Source organism: Montipora foliosa, chromosome 10, assembly GCF_036669935.1.
Source record: "Montipora foliosa isolate CH-2021 chromosome 10, ASM3666993v2, whole genome shotgun sequence".
NCBI lineage: Eukaryota > Metazoa > Cnidaria > Anthozoa > Scleractinia > Acroporidae > Montipora > Montipora foliosa.
The window spans coordinates 9191618-9214347 of NC_090878.1; the positions used below are offsets into that span (position 1 = coordinate 9191618).

Genomic DNA, 22730 nt, shown 5'->3' on the forward strand with positions numbered 1-22730 from the left:
CAACCCCTTCTTTTTTACTGATTCAAGTGTTGTTATCACGCGCCAGATTATTAAAAGTGATTTGCGTAGAATAAAACAGATTTTGGTATAGGTAATCACATGATTTTTTTCCTCGTGCAATTTGGAATAAATGAGAAAGCTGCATTAATTAGCATTTTACTGAATTTATGCACTTTAATTTTTCATTATGCTTCACCTTGAGTCTTTCACGAATCCGAATGCCAGATCTAGTGGCCATTTGCAAAGGTGTTTCCAGAGAGAGAGTGCGTGCGTGGACGTCAGCACCGTGTTGGCAAAGAAGAGCTACCAACTCAGGATAACCATACAAGGCTGCAAGGTGGAGAGGGGTATAAAGTGTCTGTTGAGTTGGATTTACATCCGAACCCGCCTCCAGAAGGAGTTTTGCGCAGTATGTGTTCGCTCCTTGAACAGCGTAGTGCAAAGCTGTGAAACGATAACAGTCTGCTCGATCCAATGTCTCCTTTGAACAGCTCTTACAGAGGACTTTGAGGCTGTTGTAGACTCCATGAGAGGCTGCTACATGAAGTGCTGTTCGTCCGTAGGTGTCGACACTAGAGGCAATGGTGCTATCCGGCGACAACAATTCGCCAAGTCTTTTAGTATTACCCATAAGAGCCGAGTGATGTAATGGCGGTAATCTTTGCATATTCCTCGGCAGATATTCAAATGAGGACACTGATTCGTGTTTCCTAATCATTTCCCATTCGTTATGCACGATATTTAAGCTTTATTTTCTGAACTTCTTTACGATATTCGTTCTAATATCTCCCCTACAGACACCGTTAGACACGTAAACGTTTTTTAAAAATATTCTTTCGTCAGTTGGCAGCACGCCATTTCTGGAATAGGGGAACAGAAGACAAAGCTCACGCCACGTACATTCAAAAAACTACGAATCAAGAGTTGAACTTCAAAGTGAAACGAAACTCTATCGTCTTTATGTTTGAAGCAAGTGCCAATCAACTAATTTTGCTGGTGTCCAGTTCGAGTTCACTTTTTCGTATCCGCTTTAACATAACGTTACATCTCTACGTTGGAATGGCGCGCGCACATAGTCGTATCGTTCTCGTCACCAGACCCCGGGACTCTCTCGGTCTGCACCAAGATTAACTGAGTCGTCTATGCAATGACTGTCCGTCTACGCCAAGAAAGGAAAATAAGTAATTAAAGAGAGTCTTACAAAATGTCGTCGGCGTTATGTGCAATCACACACCACCTATCTAACCCGGCCGATAAGGTGTTTGATGTTTCAGATAAATATTATTATTCATATAGTCTAAATGCCACCTTGGGCATTCTTGTATTATAATTTGACATAACACGGCATAACACTACCAACCGAACCGGAGCGGTAGGTTGCTTGGCTGAACAGCAAGGTCCTTTCCCACCAACGCTGAGCCCACTAAGAACCCAGTGTAGATCAGTTAGGAGCATTAGGTATACGTAACGGCATTTTCACAAATCAAACTATTTTTAGACGAATGAATGAAGGGGTAGTTTCTAAAGAAACTGTGGTGCTGCGTCGGTGGGGAAGTAGTATACAAAAATTTGGTTTTATCAACGGAGTTGATAATGTAAATTGGCCACCGTACAGAGATTCTAAAAGCTGACGTTTCGAGCGTTAGCCCTTCGTCAGAGCGTCTAATGCTTGGCAACTGTAATCCACGATCGACAAAACAGGGGCGGATCCAGAATTTTGTTTAGGAGGGGGTGCACCTCTTAGGAATGGGGTAGCTGTCTGGTGATGCTTTGTTTTCTTCCAGAATACCAGTTGTATTAGAAAGCCGCAGGGCATCTCTTGCACGCCCTCCCTACAAAATTATCGTTTGTTGTAATCAGGCATGATCATCGTATTTTCAAAATTAAAACCCCTTGGAACGAGGTTGGTCACATCTGCAATTCACATACCAGCAGTCCATTTCAAAAAGACAAGACATAAGCACAAAACGTCATTTTAATCCCTTTTTATTATTGTCAAATAGTAAATTATAATTCGGGCATTTGAGTATAAAGCACAGAACACAAGGCCAGTTATTTTCATATAATTGAATAACAATTAGCGCCTAATGTTCGTTCTTTCAAAGCTTCCGAGTAATTTGCATGCGGTAACCCTGTGCGACCCTGAATTTAGTAGTTGCTCCTGTATTTCTTTAATAAGCTGCAAGGCAATAGACCAATTAGGCTAACTCAGTGTTGTACCCAATTCAAGTCTTTTGGGAATAAAACGTTTTGTTCCAAGTATTACCATATCATTTAAATGTGAATGCCACATTATCATGCAAATGCAATACACAAAGCATCTTAACCCCTAGAGATTTGAATTGGGTACAACAATGAGTTAGCCGAATTGGTCTATAAATAAGAGAGTCGTATATTGTATCAATCCAAAAGATTCATAAGGTATCAGATTTGACCCAATCAGCAGCTACTTAAGAGGTGTTTAAATAACGTGTAAATTAGATGTAACAGTATTTCCTTCTATGCGCGTTTGACTTCTGAAAGTAATCTAACTTAACAATAATAACAACGGAATTCTCGTCTTACGTGTTTCAAGGGCATGATTTATTGTTGATGTTGGGGGGCCGCGTCTAAAACACGGGTCACTTTTGACGGGTCACTCGTTGCAGGTCATTGTTTGATCTTTTTGGAACTAACCCAAAACCCTCAATTTGGCTGACTCTAGGCCTGGGGTTAGCCACATTGAGGGTTAACTTTTGGGTTGTGTTAATTCATTGATTTCAGTTCCAGTGTCCTCAATTAGTGCTTCAGCGATAGAACGACTAGACACTTTAAAAACGTTCCTTTACTTTTCAAAAAGGTAATAAAAACATTTTCCTGCAACGAGTGACCCGTCAAAAGTGACCCGTGTTTTATTGGGGTGTCTGTTTCAGATCTTAGTATGAGACAAAATACAATCTCAAAGTTCCAAATTTGTCTTGGATCTATCCACTCTAGTCCTCAGAGATCTTCCTTCTTTTGCGCATGTCTGCGAGATAGAAGGGGGGTGGGGTGGGGGGGGGGGGGGTGAGGGAGGACAAGAAAGAGAGAGAAAGAGAACAGGGATAGAGGCACATTAGATCCGAGGCTCTGGTGACGAGACTGGGATATGCCATTCATAAACTATCTTTGGCACCATAGTAACTATGTTGCACCAGGGTGCTTGACATTATGCCCATGAAGTAGTTTTTGTTTTCCTCTAGTAATTATATTATTATCATTATTATATTTATTATTATTAGATTAGACACTTAATAATCCAAAGAATAACATTTATATCCTTCTGTTTGTCATTCTTGTAAATGCATTTCTCTTATTCCGTGGGTCTACAAGCTAGGACTCCATTTTAGGCTTCTAAGCACTCCATGTGTTATGCTCTCATTAAAAATACAACTTTTTCCATCCTTGGGAAAGTAAATAACACAACTTAAAGTGCCTTTTTTACTCTAATAATCTAGTTACAGAAATTTCTCATTGGGCAAATCAATCAAGTTGTAATCTTTTTACTGATATTGGTGCTTTAAAAAGAAAACAGCTTCCAATTTCTATGCAAAGATAGAAGTATGAAATAAATCTATACAATATTGTACAGTGCTCACAAGAGAGATACATGAATGCTGGAGGGTGTAAACTGCAAATTGAAGGTCATATTTGTTTCACCATAGCTGGAACAACCCAAACCTTTACTAACTGCTAACATTTGGCCTAAAAAAACTAATGTTTAAGTCTTAAGGTTATCATTTTTGTAAAGGTTTGGGTTGTTTCAATTATGGTAAAACAATGACCTGTGACCCTAACCTGAAAGCTACACTTTACACCCCCACATGTATGCTCCGCTTCAAGCAAAGCCAGGCCGTGGATCCAGGCCTGAATTTTTTCTATCTGTCTGGCCCCAGTTGCTCAAAAGGTGGATAGCACTATCCACTGTATAAATTCACTATCCATTGGATAGCGCAATTGGTTTCGCTATTACCCATCCACTGGATAGTGATTCATCTGGTGGATAGTGCTATCCATCATTTGAACAACTGGGGCCTGACTTTTATTGCCTGATTATCAGTTGCCCAAAGGAAGGGAAATTAAATCAATAAATTATCGGTGATTTGGTTCTGTACACATCAATCACACCCACTTCTATCCAAGGGCCCTAACTTACTGTGCGGCCCTTGAACTCAGTTCATAAGACGTAGTTACTTAGGTCTAAAATTATGACAGACCATTTTTATCAATGACAGCCAGTATTTTTCTACTTATGTATGTGATTTGTATGTTACATAGACCTCATGGGCTCAATAATTTTATTTAGAACAAAGATACTTTTGAACTTCAAACGTCATGTTGAGGCTTAATGAAATTTTCTGTGGCTGCAATCGTGAAAAAGGTCCATGCAATTAATGCTTAAGCAAACCTATTGGTAGGAATTTGCTTTGCCATACCTTACCACATTTTCTTAAAAAGAAATTCCCATCTACCTCCCAGGGTCTACTGTAAATGGGTCCACTAAATACTTTATCCTTTTTTAATTATTTCATCCTTATGTAATTATTATACCACTAAACATTGTTCAGTGATACTCGCAATCATGTTTCTCCTAGAGCTTGCTCAGTTTCAGCGGTTGACTCATATGAAGGTTTGCTAGGCAGCATCGGATAATCAACATGAGATGTCGCTGCCACATTGCTGGGCTGCACAGCAATCAGTTTAGATGAGGATAAAGAAAGGAATCCTAAAATTAATAAAGAAAAAGAAGGAAAAAAAATTAGTTTAAACTTCTTAAGCAGTCAAAAACTTCCCTCCATTAACCCACTGACACCAGGGAGTGGGACTTAGCAGACTGATTTTACTCTGTCTAAAGCCAGACGATTCTGGGGGTGTCCTCGTGCATTTGAGGTGTCAATGGGTTAAGACTAAATGAAGTTCAGAATTTACACGTAATCCCACCACCCTTTTATTTTCAATGCTGAATGTTTGTTAGTGAATGAACCACATTGTTGCCACGAAGGGGTGTGGTTCCAACTCACAAAGTTTCCCTTGACAAAATGAGTAAAGAGTTGTCCTATTTTTCGGAACTTTTGAACCATTCCATCAGCAGCCTCCCCCCACCCCCCCCCCCCCAGACACTTCACTCTCACAGTGCCTCTCTCCACCCAGGTGTATAAATGGGTACTGGCGAATGCTGGGGGGAACCCTGTGATGGACTAGCATCCCATCCAGGGGGGAGTAGAAATACTCCTAGTTGCTTCATGCTACGGAAACCGGAGATAAGTGCCAGCCTGATGGGCCTTCCTAGGCTCGTAACAGAGACTTTACCTTTACTTTACCATCAGCCTTACCCCCCTCCCCCCCCCCCACACACACACACACACACACACACACTCAACACAATATTGTTTCCAAAGAAGTGCAAATAACCTACATAGCTGTGTCTCAACAATGTTTCTGGGAGAGGGATGAGAAGCCAAAATAATATGATTTACTTAATGCAAAAAGGGTTTTAGACAAGGGCAAGGAAGCGGTTTGTCCAGGTTCAAATCCCCTACAAACCTTTCTAGATTTTTTTACTCATCTGATGCTGAAGAGTTCAACCAGTACAAGCAAACCTTACAGTACATAAAAATCTTTTATGTGCTACGTACAAATCCATCACAAGAGACATACCAGGGAATAAGTCAGCATTAGTGAGCAACAACTGTTCATCAGATTCTTCCTGTTTCCTTTCTGATGTGATGTAATACACACCAACAAATGACAAAACACATCTGCAACAAAAGTGGTTTAAATGAAAGATAAATTGAGCATATTTTTCTTCTACTCTCCCAAATTTATAATACATCTTTTGGCTGATAGCCAATGTACACTTACCCAAAGAGAAACATAAATATTTCTAGGAATGTAAGTCCATAGAATTCTCTATATAAAACAATACCTGAAAAAGGAAAATGAGACATTTTGAATCATTTGTCTTACTATAACAAGTTCTAAATGTTTTCCCCAACAGAACCATAAATAATGCATTCATGTAGTCATGTACCATACTACATGTATATAATTTGCATAAGGAGAGAAAAAAGAAAACAGATCCATTAAAAAGAGTTTTATTTTAGAAAAAGAAAAAATTCCTACTACAGCTCCTTTAAGACAGATTCCATGGCAATTATGCCGTGGAGAAGAGGTGTTCACAGGGGAGAAGTTATAATATTAGTCTAAGAGTACATGTAGGGAACATCTGTTGTACAAAACAGGAAACATTGTAGTGGCAGTTTGGTGGAAATGTCCACAAGACACTCGAGATGAGCACATTTTGCATTGACCTTGACTCTGCGAACGAATCCTTTCTTGTCTGTACATGTAATTTCCCCAGTCTTTGAGTGAAAGTGACCTTGACTTAAGAATAAAATAAACTTACTGCTTTTCTCATGTAAAGCTAATACTAAACTACAGCACATCAGAAATGAAACCTAATCAAAACATTTTTAACTTGGTCACTGAGCAATAAATGGAATACTTAATTAATGTGGATTGGAAACAAACCCCACCCTATGTGTACATACATGTACATGTATGTCAATGTCTATTTATAAAGTCAAATAAAGTTCCGAAGTGTACACTGTACCAGAATATCAATAACTGACAACAGAGACTTATTGATTCATAAACTTAAAATGAATCATATCACCCATACTTACCACTTATAATGGCACTAATTGTGAACAAAACAAAATTTGTAGGAACAACAACAGTTGCATCAAATGACTGCATTGCTCGATTAAGAAATCTGCAAGAGAGTGAAAAATCATTTCTTAATCTATTGTGCTTATGGCGGATGCCGTCTTTTTATAGGGTAACTCTCATAGAGTAATAATTTTTTTTTGTCAGATGAGAGGACCAGAGCTGTACTTGTGCTATCTACTATGATGTACAAGATGTTTCTATCTTTTAAGCCTTTGGGCGAAAATCAATTTAAAGTGTGACCATTCTTGAAAATAAAACTACCGTACAAGTACACACACTGAGCAGTAATAACTCCTACAGTATGGTCATGATGTGCATACAACCGTACATATTTTTGTGGTCAAAATTGTACATGTATCTGACTGTGAGAGCTATTGTGATAACTCTCCTTTAAGGCTTTTGTACATAATTTTAACAAGAAGAGAAATCAATTGGTTTTTTTGAAGCTTGAGAATGAACCCTTAATGTATAACTTACTTGACTTGAGCTATAGCAGTGGTGATCATGATAATCAACATTACATAAAAGAGGGGGTGCCCCAATTGACTGTTTCCACTCAACGTTATGTTAACCATTGAAGACACAGCCTTAGCAGATATAACTGTTAGGGAACCTGAAGGAAGAATCAAAATGAGAATTACATGCAGTGTGCTGATTACAACAATAATGTTATCAATAAATACAGTGGAACCCCCATTAAGCAGACACCTTTTCAAGTGGCCATGCTCTATTAAGCGGCCAGTAATCAAAGTCCCGAAATAATAATATTGCAGAATAATAATTTTATTGTAAATCAAACCTTCATTAACCCATTGATCCCTGAGAGTAAGACTTTACTCTGTCTAATGCCAGACAATTTTATTCGTGAATGGGGGGTATCCTAGGGCATTTGAGGTGCGAAAGGGCTAAGCAGCCACCTCCATTAAGCACCCGCGGCCACCTTTTGGCCATCCCGATGATAGTTCTCCTATTGCTTTCACCTCTATTAAGCGGCCACCAAGAGTTTAATACACTTAGTTTGGCTTTTCAGCAACAGACTTCCTTGCAAATTTGGACCCAATTTTTGCAGATGGCTTCCAAACATTTACTGCAGAACCTTGAGGTCCCCACTTACCTATGTCCAGAAATTAAATGCATCTAATTAGATGCACGTCCAATTTTGACATCCAACAAAAAGTGTCCCTTTAAGTTTAGGCAATTGGTCCCATGATTTATGAGTCAAATGGTCAATGAGTCATGAGTCATGAGTCAATGAGACTCACAGTCAATATAGCAATAATTTATTGATTAAGCGTAAGCCCTTGTTTCAGTGATTAGGCTTAAGCACTCTCTAAAATTTTACCTTTCATTTTATGGGTTAGGGTAACTGCACTAACTCATTGGCTCATGGCTCAAATCATTGACTCATTGACTCATAAATACTTGATACTCCAGAAGCTTAACTGATGAAAAAGGGAGACCACGGATTAGGGGTCAGGGATTTACTGTTTTTAGCACAATCAATCAAAATTTGAAAAAGGAATATGGGTTCAAAAATTCAGAAACTTAAAACAAAATAAGGTAGGTGAAATTGTTACTTTCACAATGACTACAAAGGGTCTAAAACAAAGGTCACGGGTCAAAGGTCAGTGTACATGTCCCTGTGATATACTGTGCAAAGCAAAACAAAGGAAATGATACAACTCTCACTTTAAACCCCTGAAATGAATGATAAAAGGTCAAGAAAACATTACCTAATAATGCCACAAGGAGAAGGAATATAACCACATTTTCCAGGTCATAGCGCCATTGAACAAACATCAAAGTGCAAAATATTATAATTTCTAGAATCTGCAAATAAATCAAAGATATGGTAAATTTTTTTAAACGGAAGTTTTAACTTTTCTACTTTATTGTATACATGTAAATAAAGTACATGTAATCTTGGATGAAAAAGCAGACAAAAAAACATACTACATAGACCAGGAAGGGCCATTGACGCAAATAAACTGCCAATTCTCTTCCAGTTAATTCTGATGTTTCCTGACAATAGCAAAGAATAATAAAATAATTAATATAATAATATAGATGCCGCTTTAAAATAAATTTTTACAATGCAACTGTACTGACAACCAGAAAGTGTGAAGTGTCAGACTAATCACTGGGCAGCAGAGCTGTGGAGCCAGTTTCACATGGTATTTCACATTTCTGTGAAATGAGATGTGAATATAACCATGTGCTAACTCTGTGAAATCCCAGTGAGAACTTTAGTGAAATTCACATGGTTTTCTGAGTTCTTCACAATGCTTTTGATAGGGTTGAGTTTGCAGTGTCAATGGATTAAATTAATCTATCAGAAAAAAAAAAAAGATTACAATTACCTCGGATAGTACACTGTAGGATAAGAAGGGGTGACCAGAAGAAAAATACTGATTTTTGTCACAGGACAGTTTACTCGACAAGAGACAGAGTAAAATTGATATAAAGTTAGAAAAAAAAAAAAAAGGAATCATTGATACACGGTAAACAATAAAATTTATAATTGTACCTTTGTTGAGAATGTTACAAGCAAGAAAGCACCAACAATTGCAAGGGTCACACCTGTGAAACGAAAAATATACATGTATGTGTAAGATGAACTTTCTCTTAACAGTCTTACACTAAATTATTAAGGCTCAATGGTTTATGACACTTTTAATCAGCGCTGCTGCATTCTAAAAAGCAGACATTTTTTTGTACATTAAACAAAATTTCTTCGTACAGCTGTTTTTATAACCAGGAATTGAACAGAGAATCACTTAATTGATCTATTATTCATATAATAATAATGTTTGATGATAAACAACAGCGATAAAAAAATATTATATCGTAATGAAAATACTAAACAAGTCAAAAATGACAACATTTTGACATTCAACTAACATCACTATCAAGTCAAATAATGAGAGTTGGTAAGAATTTTAAAATACTACGGGTAGATGAAAACAATAGTTATTGATTAATAATTGGTAACAGAGTATTCTTCACTTTTATCCGTTTTTAATTGACTATTATTTGTGTATCTAGTATTTAACATTCTTACCAACTCTCATTTCTTGACTTGATAATGACATTAGTTCATATTAAGAAGTATGATTTTTATAGCCATTGTTTATCGTCAAATACTTTTAAATGATAATATTGTATGAACCAGAAGTCAGTCAATCAAACAATCCTTCATTCCATTAAGAATGAAAAAATACATATTAGAAAACAAGGTGGCATTAATTTGTTTAAGGCAGGAAAACTGAAGGTCCAGTGCAAGGTGAACAAAAAAATTAATATAATAATTTTATGGCAAACATGCCACTTGGAGCTCACCAAAAACATCTTGGTATCTCACTCTTTCCCTCAGAAAAACAACAGCTATAATGGCATTTGCTACAAGAGACAAGATACATACATTGTAATGGAGAAAAAACAATAAAGTGGGAACACAAAACAAGAGATCTATTCCTGTCCATAATCCTTATGACTCCATCTAGCCATTGTTATGGTTTATGGTACAGTGGTTATGTTGTGGTTCATTTTATTTTTTTCTTGGTTTATTAAACTTATCAAACAAGTTCAATTTTGATTTTTTTTAATAATTATTGTCTAATATTCATTATCATAATCTAAAACAAAGAAAAAATCAAAATTAAAGTACATGTGGTTTGCAAAATATGAACCAAGTAATAAATTAAATTGAACCACAACAGTTATAATTATGGCCTCCTTGCCACTAGAGATCCAACTAGTTTTAGCCAGTTTCATCAGGGCATCTGATAAACTGTGATAAAAAAGTGTAAATTATGCAGCATCCAATGGCTGATTATAGAGCAAATTATTTCATTTTTATTTTACATGTACACCCATGTAGCTTATTTGTAGCTAGATTATTATTGGTTCTTGGGTTGAAAACTATCTTTTGCACTGCCAACATTATACACAGATCTTCTTGTGTATGGAACATTCTGATGCTGTAAATTAATACTTAAAAGATGAGCCCACTTCTTTTTGGAGGGAATACATGCAGTAGCCAATTTCACTAAAATTATCGGCTCGTCACGCTTTGTTCAGATCCAAAAGTTCTTGTTTTACTCAACAATGCAACACAAAGGAAATTTATGGTACTGAATAACAAAGGAAAATCAGACGCACATGAATATACGCGTATGTGCGTACATGTATAAGTACGTATACGCGTATGTGCATACAAGTATAGGCATATATACAATGTATATGCGTATACACTGCGTATGCGCAGTTAACGTATATCTGAGCGGTACTGTACACATCAATGCCATCACTGTTGGATCATTTCCTCATAATCCCTTACACAGCTATAATGTACATGTACCTTGAAAGAATTGTGGTTTTGCTGAGGAATGAAGCAAATGTACATTGTATGGTACATACCAATGACAGTTGTGGTTCCTAGAGGTGCAACCAAAGAAGCTGGAGAGAAGCCATAAGCTGAGAAGTTTCCTATTTCTCCAAGAACCATTAATATTAGACCCACCCTGAAAATAAAATGTTTTAGAAAAGGGTCATTGTTATTACTAATAATATTTGACCATTTCCTGTTATGATTTCCAGCTCTCAATAGGCCAAATGTACATGTGCTAAAATTTTGCATGGCAACACTTAATGTGCCCTGACAACTTTAACTTCAACTTTATTTCCCACTAATGCAAAGAAGAAAAATACAAATGGTCACTTCCCAAAGATACAATGTAGCATTGGCTAGTTGAGGTGGGAAGCAACAGATAAAAGAAGGTCGCCATCACAGCTTGTCAAGTTTGAACAAAATAAAAGACAGTAAAATGAAAATGAGAAGTAGCCACAAAATTTAACATAAGTTGCAGAAAAATAAGAAACGTACTGTACAGATAGCAAAAAATACATACATGTAGATATAATATTATTCCACTACAAACAGGTGTTATTTTGATTCAATTTTATCTGGTAAGAGTGTTTCTAAAAAAATGCATCACCTGTCCTTCAGGGTGCTTGCGAACGATGTAAACAGCACAGAAAGCCAGCCAAATGTCCTCTATTTGATTGTATAAACGAAATGACGAGAGACAAGCGATGACAAGCTAAATTCTCAGGCCTTGTATCACGTTGAAACAATTTCTTTCATTGAAAAAATGCTGTTCCGTTTGTATTTGCTCTGTTCTAAACCCAGACACTACAGTGTATTACCATCTCATATTTTGCGCGTTCTCTTGACCAAATATGGTAAAATGGCGTAATAGTGGAAGATCATAATTATACATATATATATATTAGAAGATGGAGGTTGCTGTGTAGATATTTATGTAAAATTTCTGAACAATAATGGTGGGCAAATCAATATAAGCATCCTCAGAAGTCAATAAAGATAGGAACATACATGTATTTATGGAATACTTTTTTAAAACCCTTACGAGGGAGCTCATGTGTTGTTATTTAGCGAATTTCATAGTTTTGGTCCTAATCTAGCGATAGAATCCTGCATCAAAGAGAACCTACATGTAGTATTATTATACCAGGGGATGGAAACTTGGTTCAATGCATCTGCATGTACAAAATTGGAACCGAATGCACCAATAAACAAATGAGTGAAGAATAAATGAACTAGGTGGCAAGAGTAAATTATCACAATCTTTAATAATTATGGGTAACATTTCTTGATTCCACTTAAGAAAAAAATGTGTAATGGATTATTGCCATTAATGTATATTCTTTGTACATTGGCTATAATCCAACAACTTTCAGATCATACTGAATCCAAGGTGCTAGCTATTAATATTTAATACCAAAAAATACAAACTTGAAAAAAAAAAAAAGAAAACATACCACCAAATTTTACTCTTTAAATAGTGTGTTTCACTTTTCTCTTCTGCTTGGCGGAGATGGGAATATTTCTGAATAAACGAAAAACATTTAATTTAGCCTGCCTGGACGGAGCACAGAAAACAATATTACACGTCTGTATTATTGAATTAGGCCAAATTTCCTCGTTCAGACACTACAATAATAATATTATGAATATTATTAGTTATAACTGAGTAACCAGAACTCAAATATGTTGAAACCAAAATAGTTACTTATTAAAAATTAAACCCCAGTGATGATAAAAAGATTTATGGTTGATAAATCATGAATTAAATATTATTTTGCATGCTGCATAAAATTAAACATGCCCCTTTTTGGAACTACAGCTGTAGATGAAATTTCAGCATGCAATATTTGGTTGCCTGATGGGGAAACAACAGACCTTCCATTCCTATGAGAAAAAGTTAATCTTCTTGCAATCAGATTTTAATCATAGGATTTGCATTTTTTTGCATACATGTATGATGTACCTTTAAAAACCTTCTCCGTAAGTAACTTCCACTTTACTTTATAATAAAGGATAAGAGTTCTTTAACAAAACAATGTCATTGGATAACTTAAAATTTAATACACCATGCATACATGTACATGTAATCACATTGTATTAATTGACCATCCTGCCAAACTACAGCATATTATAAAAAGAATGCACTTAAAACCAGATGCCTGAAGCAAAATAGGTTTTTTCTTAGGAGAAAGAAAAAGGTCTCAAGAATTTTGATAGGTAACTTTTAATTCTTAAGTTAAATTAAACTGAATTAACCCATTGTTACTCCGTCTAATGCCAGACGATTTTACTCCTCAATAATGGGGGGTGGGGGAGGGGCATCCCACAGTGTTTGAGGTGTGAATGGGTTAATTAATAATTTATGTACAGTAGATTATCGCCAAAACCTCAATTGCAATGCCAAGAAACACAAAATTCATGTAAATTCTGTTGACCTGTATATTCATAGAAACACTGATCAGCAGATTTCCTATGATTGCCAATGCAGCTCCAATAAAGATATTCTGGAAAATAGAAGAAATGAGATAAAAATCACATTAACATCACAATACAACATTTTTCTTAATACAAACATTTTCCTTAAAGTAATTAACTGAAATATTTTATTTAGCCAGTGAAATACATAAAGTTGAAGGAAAAATAATTTTCAAAATGCCTTCTACATGTACATTTCCACAGTATTAGATACATGTACATACAAGTTGCTAAGATTTGATGGAAAAAAATTTTGGTACTTCCTCTGGAGAATAATCACAAGTTATCAATTATGAATATCGTTTTTATTCAATATAATTTGAAGACTGAAAACCCACATCCTTAAACTCTGTTGTCTTTCTCCAGTACTTAAAAAGGTAAAGTCTGCTTAGGAGCCAAGTGGCCCATTAGGAGAGAGCTTATCCGTGTTTCTGTAGCATGAAGCGACTAGGAGTATTTCTGATCCCTGCTGGATGGGATGCCAGTCCATCTCAGGGTTACCCCCAGCATTAAATTCGCCGGTACCCATTTATGCACCTGGGTGGAGAGAAGCACCGTGAGAGTAAAGTGTCTTGCCCAAGAATGCAACACAATGTCCCCGGCCAGGGTCCGAACCCAGACCAATCGATCCGGAGTCGAGCACACTAACCATGAGGCCACTGCACCTCCCATACTTATAAAAATAACACTTACATTACAGTAACTTCCTTCTAAGCATTAAGGAAAGATTTCCAAACTACTTACATGTACCTGTAGTACTCAGCCTTCTCAAAATATTTTTGGGGAGCAGATCATAAGGAAAGTGGAGACAGTTTGGTGCTAAAGGCACCCAAGCGAGCGCCCAAAGGATGCAAGCTTCATGTCTAGGTCAAACAAGCTTTTTTCAAGTTTTTATAATATCTCCAGTGACTTGACATTCGAGCTAAAAATGTGTTGTGTCTGACATTTTCTGACTGGAAGGAAACGGTCAAGCTTTCTGAGGAGGGGGCTCATTGAGCCGTTGCCGGTTTTGAGACGGCTGAGTACTGTATAATTATGGTTCCTGGACTACTACAAGTACCACTACATATGTACCAACACTTCTATACCCCCATCATAGCCTGCAAGGCTACTACACTGTACATGTACACAAGGCTGTTGCCTAACAGGAACCCGGTAGCCTGGGGCTCCCAAAGAATAGCTCTGGGCGCCTTAATTTTTTTCAAAGCAACACCTTTCACTTCGTATGTTGGGCTCCTAAGTTCTCAGTGTTTAGCTGAGGGCCCCTTTAAAATTTTCGTAGGCAGCAGCCTTGTGTACATAACAAACTGTTTGAAGGGAATCACACTGAATCACAGATCCAAACAGTGTGACTTTTGAACTCCCAAGGTGCAAGGTGAAGTTGTTCCTTTGGTACACCATGGAATTGCACTCCAATTGTTGGTTTTCACTCATGTGATCAACAGCCATGTTTTTCAACGAAACAAAAGAAAACGTTTGCACAACAATAGAGTTAAATTCCCGGAGGATTTGGAAGGGGCTCCAACATGGCCGCCGTAACGTCATGTGAAAACCGAGAATTGGCCAAAAGCCTTGAAGTATAGGTGATAACCATATCCCATATTAATGTTCGGAAAATGATTATCCGAACATTAATATTACTGCATGTATATCAAAGAAGTACAATATTATTAAAAGTTTGATCTTTTACACTTTACCAAACGATAACTATTGTATTGAATAATTTCAACAGTGAAACGCGACAAATAATTTTGATGGACTTTCAACCATCCATTAAACCCTAAGAAATGGGATAAAAAATAATTCCTTCAAAAAAATAATTAATGGAAACAGGTGAAAAAGTATGAAAACGATGTATGTTAGTTTTTCGTCAATTGTCAATTTCGCATTTAAAATACTTTCTTTTTCTAACAAGCTAGAAGAAGTCAGTTCTCCGTTAAATGTCCAACGATGCGCGGGAAACTGGCGATTTGGTGGGTTCAGGCGAATATCCTCCCAAACTTCCGTGATTTCCGCCATACAAAGACAGTAATCGACATGACATTGAAACACTTCGTTTCGATCGCCTTTCGTGCTCAAACTTATTTAATGACACTACAAATAGAACAGGCAACGACCAACGATTTCACAGGATAGAGTAAACTCGAATATTTTCATGGTTCGCCGAGCTGATGAAATTTACATTGTAAGTTTTTGTACACACACAGATCTCGCGCCTTCAAAACATATCTTAAAAGACAACTGATCTGACAGATCATGTATGTTTGACCTTTTTGAAAGATAAACGATGGAGAAATCTAAACGAAACAATCTCGGTTCGTGATATTTGTGTGCGAAATCGCTTGTGAAGGAGAATTATTACAGCTTTGAAAAGTCGAATATTTTTTCGATAGCCGCCCAAGCCCGTATACTTGCTTTGAATCAGCTTACATGTAAATGACCGATCGAATCATACCACAGCGTAGACCTACATAACAGTTGATTCATATGGTTTAGAAACGCAAGGAAAGGTGTTGAGATGAATCATTCGATCATGAAAAAAAGACGAACTGTTAAAAAAAATCAAGTTACCAACACACCTTTGACGAGACCGTTTGGGTGCTCGAATCTTCTCCAGCGACCATCTTTGTCTCAAGCACAACATTGGTGACTATTCGTTTCGCAATTTTTCATCGAGTAGAGAACACAAACTTGTACCAAGCACCTGTATTAAGGTGCCAATCCATGTTTTAAGACGTATCACAGTGCTAAATATTATCAAGATCGTTTGAGAATAAATACCGTGCTGCTGTCTATTGAAAATGAAAATAGAGTGCATACATTCGAATAAATTAACAAGTAATAATTATATCAAATATTTCCCATGGTTCAGTAAGTGTGCCAGGTTCCCTAGCTAGCCCTCATCGCACCTACACTGACGGTGCCTACACCAAGTAGCTACCCACCTACAATGCCTGAATGGGTTGTTTATTTATAAATCTAGAAATAGCCTTACATTGGATTATCACTTGCAAAAATTTTACCTCCTTTTTCCTTCTCCTATGAGCTAATTTATATGGAAAGCTCTTTGTCGCACTCCAAATAGGGTAAATTAAAATTTCGTTGCTGTTCTGTTTATAAAGTTTGGCAGAGTGGAAGTGTGGAACTGCGTGGACGTTTGGCAGTGTGGTAGTGACCCTAACCCGAACACGAACCCTAACCCACACTGCCAGACTTCCACATTTCCACAGGCTGTCAAACTTCCACACTGCCAAACTTCCATGTACTAATTATTTGTGAGTAAATTTCTCGCATTTGCATTCTTTTCTGATGACGCGTTCTGTGCTCCTCTACCCGAAGTAAAAGCCCGTTTCTGCCGTTTCGAGCGTTAGCCCTTCGTCAGAGCGAAGGGCTAACGCTCGGAACGTCAGCTTTTAGAATCTCTGTATGGTGACCAATTTACATTATCAACTCCGTTGATAAAACCAAATTTATGTATACTACTTCCCCACCGACGCAGCACCACAGTTTCTTTAGAAACTACCCCCTTCATTCACTTGTATCCACATTAGTTTGGTTTATAATTAAGCTCGTTCGGCGTTCTGAAAAATCATGTACCCTTGACTTTTAAGACCTGAAATAACAATACTTTTTGTCTGGGGCATCGATCAGCATGGTAACAATAAATTGTGCCCAAGATTTCCACCTTCACAAGGTTTATTCAGACCCCATTCCGCGTCGAAGGAAAGAAGAGTACAGGCTTTGCCCGTCGCTTTGCTCACCCCCCCCCCCCCCCCGTCCTTTGCTTGGGGTGCAGGGATGGCGCAGTGGTGAGAGCACTCGCTTCCCACCAATGTGGCCCAGGTTCGATCCCTCGACTCGGCGTCATATGTGGGTTGAGTTTGTTGGTTCTCTACTCTGCACCGAGAGGTTTTCTCCGGGTACTCCGGTTTCCCCTCCTCAAAAACCAACATTTGAATTGTTGTGTTAATTGTTAATTTCACTTTACAGTGTCCCCAATAAGTGCTCCAGCGCTAAATCTACTAGACACTTAAATAAAGTTCCTTTCCTTTCCCCAGGGCGCTTTTGCCTGGCTTTCCGACCCAAAGCAGGGAAAAGCGCCCTGGGGATGATTCCATACGTATGGTATCTTTGAGTCAACCCTGTCCGATGTCTTTTCATTTTTAAAACTGCTATACTTTGAAATACCTTTGCGTTTCGGTAGCGGCTGCATGTCACGTAATCAGTGGATGACCTATAGGCCTCCTATGATTGCCTTTTGAGAAAACACCCACGAAAACTCCCCTTGGAGGTGCTTCTAAAAATAAAAATGTGAGGGATAATATGGAGGATAGACTGCTTCTGGTAGTGGACACCTAACTATCTGGGCCAAATAAAACCCTTCCAAATCGAGATTAACCTTTACTCAGATTCTCGTATTTAAGAATGAGTGCAATGGCTTCCAGACTAATGCCACTCCATACGAACTTTGGGATAGGCACAATATGTCAAGTAATTACCAAATCCACTTGGGTTTCGAACTGTTCCACAAAAGAAAACTGGGAGTAAAAACAAAACAAATATAAAATATATCCCACCGAACCGGGGCACCATGGAAACACAGGGAACCTTACTCTTTGCTGCTCAATGATCTTTGAGGCAGTCTTGTAGATCGGGTTCCACCTACCCCTATATCGGCCAGGTAAGAGCTACCCTTAAGAGATTAATTCACGGAAAGCCACCGGATAATCAGACGGAGTACCTGCATGGTTTCATAAAGAACTCACCCCTGTTATCCATGAAGTCATTTGTGCAAAAATCCAGCAATGCGAATACTCTACATCATACAAGCACTACGGGATACATGGCATATACGGACACATAACTAAATTCATAGAAAACATTTAAAGAAAAATTACTTAATTCAAAAGAAAAGCGGTTATAGAAAATGTTTCCCTGGATTCTCATTATACAACCTGTTAACTCAGTAGCGCATTCCACAACTTAGCTGATTAAGTAAGGACAAAGACTTAAGACCATAACTGGTTGTTCTAGATTAATTGGGGGACAGAATGTAACCTCAACAAAGATCATGTAAAGAAAACCGGGAGGAAAACTCGGTTGTTTTTCAAATGCAGTAGCAGGAAAATCATTCGAAAACTGACTTTTACACAGTACAATGAGGAAATTTTGAATGCGCTTATATTGCATAGAGATACAAACTGAATTTCATTTCAGTAATCTACAAATATAAATCTCAGTGTGCTGTTATTTACATTATACCGTTCTTTGACATGAACAACTGACGAAAGGCTACTCAGTTTTTTCTACATGAATAACAGCGAGAAAAGCACTACTTGGTCACGAATATTTTATGACAAATATTTGTTCAGAAATCAATGGGCTACATTAATTAACAGCACACACCAGGGTTACTCCTTAGTATCTGGCTAGAAATCGTCTTCTCACTTTTTCTTCCGGCCGCGCTTCAGCCATTTGATGAGGGCCAGTCTCGTGCTTTTCAAGTTGCCTCGTTCATTACCAAACGAATTCTGGGTAATTCTGCCATTCCATGACAAGGGAAGACCACCGGTTGTCATTTCATCGATTTTTTTATAAGTGTCGGGCCACCCAGTCCTACCAGCAAAGTACAGCATCCATTGAAGGTTTTAGCTTTCAAAACTTGCCCAAATTGTATCGGTAGGTCCTGGAATTCGTGCACAGAAAAGCCAGAGAGACAACTTCAGTCTTGAACCGCCATGTTAACAACAAAGCAGCATTTTAGGCGTCCCAGTCTGCACGAAACCATCTCTCACCACTGTCTCCAGAAGACCAGACAGACACGCACGGTTCCTACATCTACGTTTATGCCTGTACAATCAACTGAAATGTCAATTCCTTGTAAAAACCAGCATCTTCTTTTGCTAAGGTACGTATCCGTTCGCAGAGCCCGAAGAACATTCGCGCATACTCTGACGGAGTGTTTGAGCAAGAGAGAAAAATGCAGTACCTCCAGACGTGGCGCTGGAGCGTCGTACCAAACGAGTCATCCCGGGATTTCGGCCCGTGCGATCGCTTTGGGACGCAGTTGGCCCCTTTGCTGCTTTCTGCTACCGACCTTGCCTCCCGGTACGGCATTGAGGGAGAGATATGTCGGCCCCTAAACCATATGTGACAAATCCCACGCCTATTCACAGCTCCATCAGACCGCCCTTGTCATTACAATTTAACGTAAGATTTCGATGGCTTATATATTTAAGGGAAAAGTCATTTTATCTCTCATATGGTAAGCACTGTAATCGCGGAACTCAACGTGTACGCATGCGCCTTGCTAAAGGAATCATACACAAATGCATTCAACTGTCTTTCATCCCGGAATTCAGAGTAACTGCAAGAGTTACTATCTTGGGAGACATTATATTTACAGCTAAAATACGTAGTATCTATGGATACATAACTAAATTCATAGAAAATATTTAAAGAAAAAAAAAATTAATTAAAAAGAAAAGCGGCTATAGAAAATGTTTCCCTGGATTCTCATTATAAAACCTGTTAACTCACTAGCGCCTTCCACAACTTAGCTGATTAAGTAAGGACAAAGACTTAAGACCATAACTGGTTGTTCTAGGTTTATTGAGGGACAGAATATAACTTCTGCAAAGATCAAGTAAAGAAAACCGGGAGGAAAACTCCGTTGTTTTTCGTATGCAGTAGCAGGAAAATCATTCAAAAACGGACTTTTACACAGTAATATGACAAAATTTTGAATGCGCTTATTCCATAGAGATACAGACTGAGTTTCACTTCAGTAATCTACAAATATATATCTCAGTGTTCTCTTATTTACATTATACCGTTTTTTGACAAGAACAACTGACGAAAGGCTACGCAGTTTTTTCTACAAGAATAACAGCGAGAAAAGCACTACTTGGTCGCGAATATTCTATGACAAATATTTGTTCAGAAATCAAAAGGCTACATTAATTGACAGCACACACCAGGGTTACTCCTTAGTATCTGGCTAGAAATCGTCTTCTCACTTTTTCCTCCGGCCGCACTTCAGCCATTTGATGAGGGCCAGTCTCGTGCTTTTCAAGTTGCCTCGTTCATTACCAAACGAATTCTGGGTAATTCTGCCATTCCATGACAAGGGAAGACCACCGGTTGTCATTTCATCGATTTTTTTGTAAGTGTCGGGCCCTCCAGTCCTACCAGCAAAGTGCAGCATCCATTGAAGGCTTTAGCTTTCAAAACTTGCTCAAATTGTATCGGTAGGTCCTGGAATTCGTGCACAGAAAGGCCAGAGAGACAACTTCACTCGTGAACCGCCATCTTTACAACAAAGCATTTTAGGCGTGCTAGTCCGCACGAAACCATCTCTCAGGCTTAAAATTGCATAAGGAGCAATCCTTGTAATACATTTTAACAGAAACATCCCAATGAGTTGTTGCTCTTTTTTGCACTTGTAAGAAACACCTTATATGTCGTCTATGGTGTTTAATAGAGTTATTGTTATCATGATAGCAGTGGCCTTCTAGATCTGATTCATTCAAGAGATTTGATACTTACGTCAGGTTGCCGCTTTATTACTCATTTGCAACATTGCATAAATGTAATTTTGGGCTAGTTCTCCCTTCCGTAAAGGAATTATTGGATTTCACATGACGTCACGGCCGCCATGTTGGTGTCCCCAAACTATGAAATGGCGGCCATGTTGGTGTGCCGATCCAATCCTCCGGGAATTGAAAGCTATTATTATGCTAACGTCTTCTTTTGTTTTCGTTGAAAAAACACAGCTGTTGATCACGTGAGGGAAACCCACAGGCATTGCCTGCCGTGGTCTGTGGAACAATTCATTCATACATGAAAATCCCGTCAAAGCTGAAATTCATCCAATCAGATCGCTACGATAAGCAATGCGAATTTCCATAACGAAAACAAACGGTAGAAAAGCCTGTCGGTTGAAGGTGGGCCTTTAAAATTGCCGACTGAATTTTTTGCCAAGGTGCAAGACTGAATTTCAGCTTGCTTCTTCGCTCTGTCCCCAAGCAAGCGAGCGGAAGTGCAAATAGAACAATTATTGCCTTACTCTCCCCTCCCTCCAGGAGACATTTTTTTTTCTATCCCAGAAATCATAGCTAGTTTACGCCGCCATGTTGTATGGAACAGGGGAGGATCAACTTTCGTTTACAAAATGCCGTAGCTAAAGTGGTTGACCGTGAAATTACAGAATCCAACCTGGCCTGTGGGTAGTGAAAAGGTTATCGTCCGAAATGTTTGAGAAAAATTTAACAGATCTCGTTCGCGGCATTCGTAACAACAAAAGCAACGAGGTATGTTCTTGCTTCCTCACATGAGCATATTGTGACAGTGGTACCGCTTGACACTCGACGTGGCATAATCTATTCGTCCGGTTTATTGCGCTTATTATTTTTTAGGTGTATAAGGGTTTTATTATCACATGAGCCTGGGTTACTTGGATTTGGGGCTAACTGTTTTCAACTGAATTAAAGGGAGATGAAGTTAAACGGGTACTGAATTATGTAAAATTATCTCGGCTTCGGACCCTTTCGTTCGACACTTGAACTTACGATTGTTTTTGCGTGTAAACGATCCTATTCTATTAGCCATGTGATATTTAAATCAGGGTTAAGTTTTTGCGGTTTTTTTTTTTTATGCTTACTTTTTGATATCGAGTCCCAAGGGATCGATCCTTTAAGCTAAATGGGCTATAAATCTCACTTAACTTTTACTTTAAATTTGCACCAAGGAATTGCTGGGATTTGCTACACTGTATTACATCCACCCCCATCCTCCCAAAAAAAAAGTAGAATAGATAATTCTCCTGAAATAACTCACTGGCCATTCTAAACAACAGAATTGTGTTTTGCTCTTTACTGTTTTACATGTGTTTTTTTTTAGTTTTTGGTTATTTTTCTGGGGTCTCCCATGGTAGCCTGGGTTTTGTGGAAAGAAAAGACCCTTCACCAATTCTCTTGAACTGACTCATCAGCCTTCATAAACGTGAGGGGTATATACCATGTAGCCAAAATTTCTAGAATTTGCCGTACAAAAATGAATAGAACAGTAATTTCTAAATTATTCATTTGAAAATTTGGAAATTCCAGTTTTGTTC

At 38.1% G+C, this 22730-nt stretch overlaps 3 protein-coding genes across 3 annotated transcripts in view; 1 reads left to right on the forward strand and 2 right to left on the reverse strand.

Annotated features, from left to right (window-relative positions):
- LOC137972499 (26S proteasome non-ATPase regulatory subunit 10-like) overlaps window positions 1-718 on the reverse strand; it is a 1407-nt gene extending 689 nt beyond the window's left edge. Inside the window, exon 1 of the mRNA XM_068819252.1 lies at window positions 197-718. Coding sequence (XP_068675353.1) covers window positions 197-718 — 522 coding nt within the window. The remainder of the gene's footprint in view (window positions 1-196) is intronic.
- A 2529-nt stretch (window positions 719-3247) lies between these two features.
- On the reverse strand, window positions 3248-16415 carry LOC137973266 (NIPA-like protein 2). The gene is made up of 13 exons (XM_068820041.1): window positions 16195-16415; window positions 13576-13644; window positions 12595-12662; window positions 11170-11273; window positions 10090-10149; window positions 9278-9330; window positions 8704-8772; window positions 8484-8580; window positions 7228-7363; window positions 6705-6793; window positions 5881-5944; window positions 5677-5777; window positions 3248-4744 (listed from the first exon to the last, which is right to left on the reverse strand). Exons 1-13 carry the CDS (start codon window positions 16237-16239, stop codon window positions 4599-4601), a joined length of 1101 nt encoding a protein of 366 aa, XP_068676142.1. The 5' UTR covers window positions 16240-16415; the 3' UTR covers window positions 3248-4598.
- Window positions 16416-21721: 5306 nt separating this feature from the next.
- LOC137974483 (AP-3 complex subunit delta-1-like) overlaps window positions 21722-22730 on the forward strand; it is a 49517-nt gene continuing 48508 nt past the window's right edge. Inside the window, exon 1 of the mRNA XM_068821500.1 lies at window positions 21722-21927. Coding sequence (XP_068677601.1) covers window positions 21868-21927 — 60 coding nt within the window. The 5' untranslated portion in view covers window positions 21722-21867. The remainder of the gene's footprint in view (window positions 21928-22730) is intronic.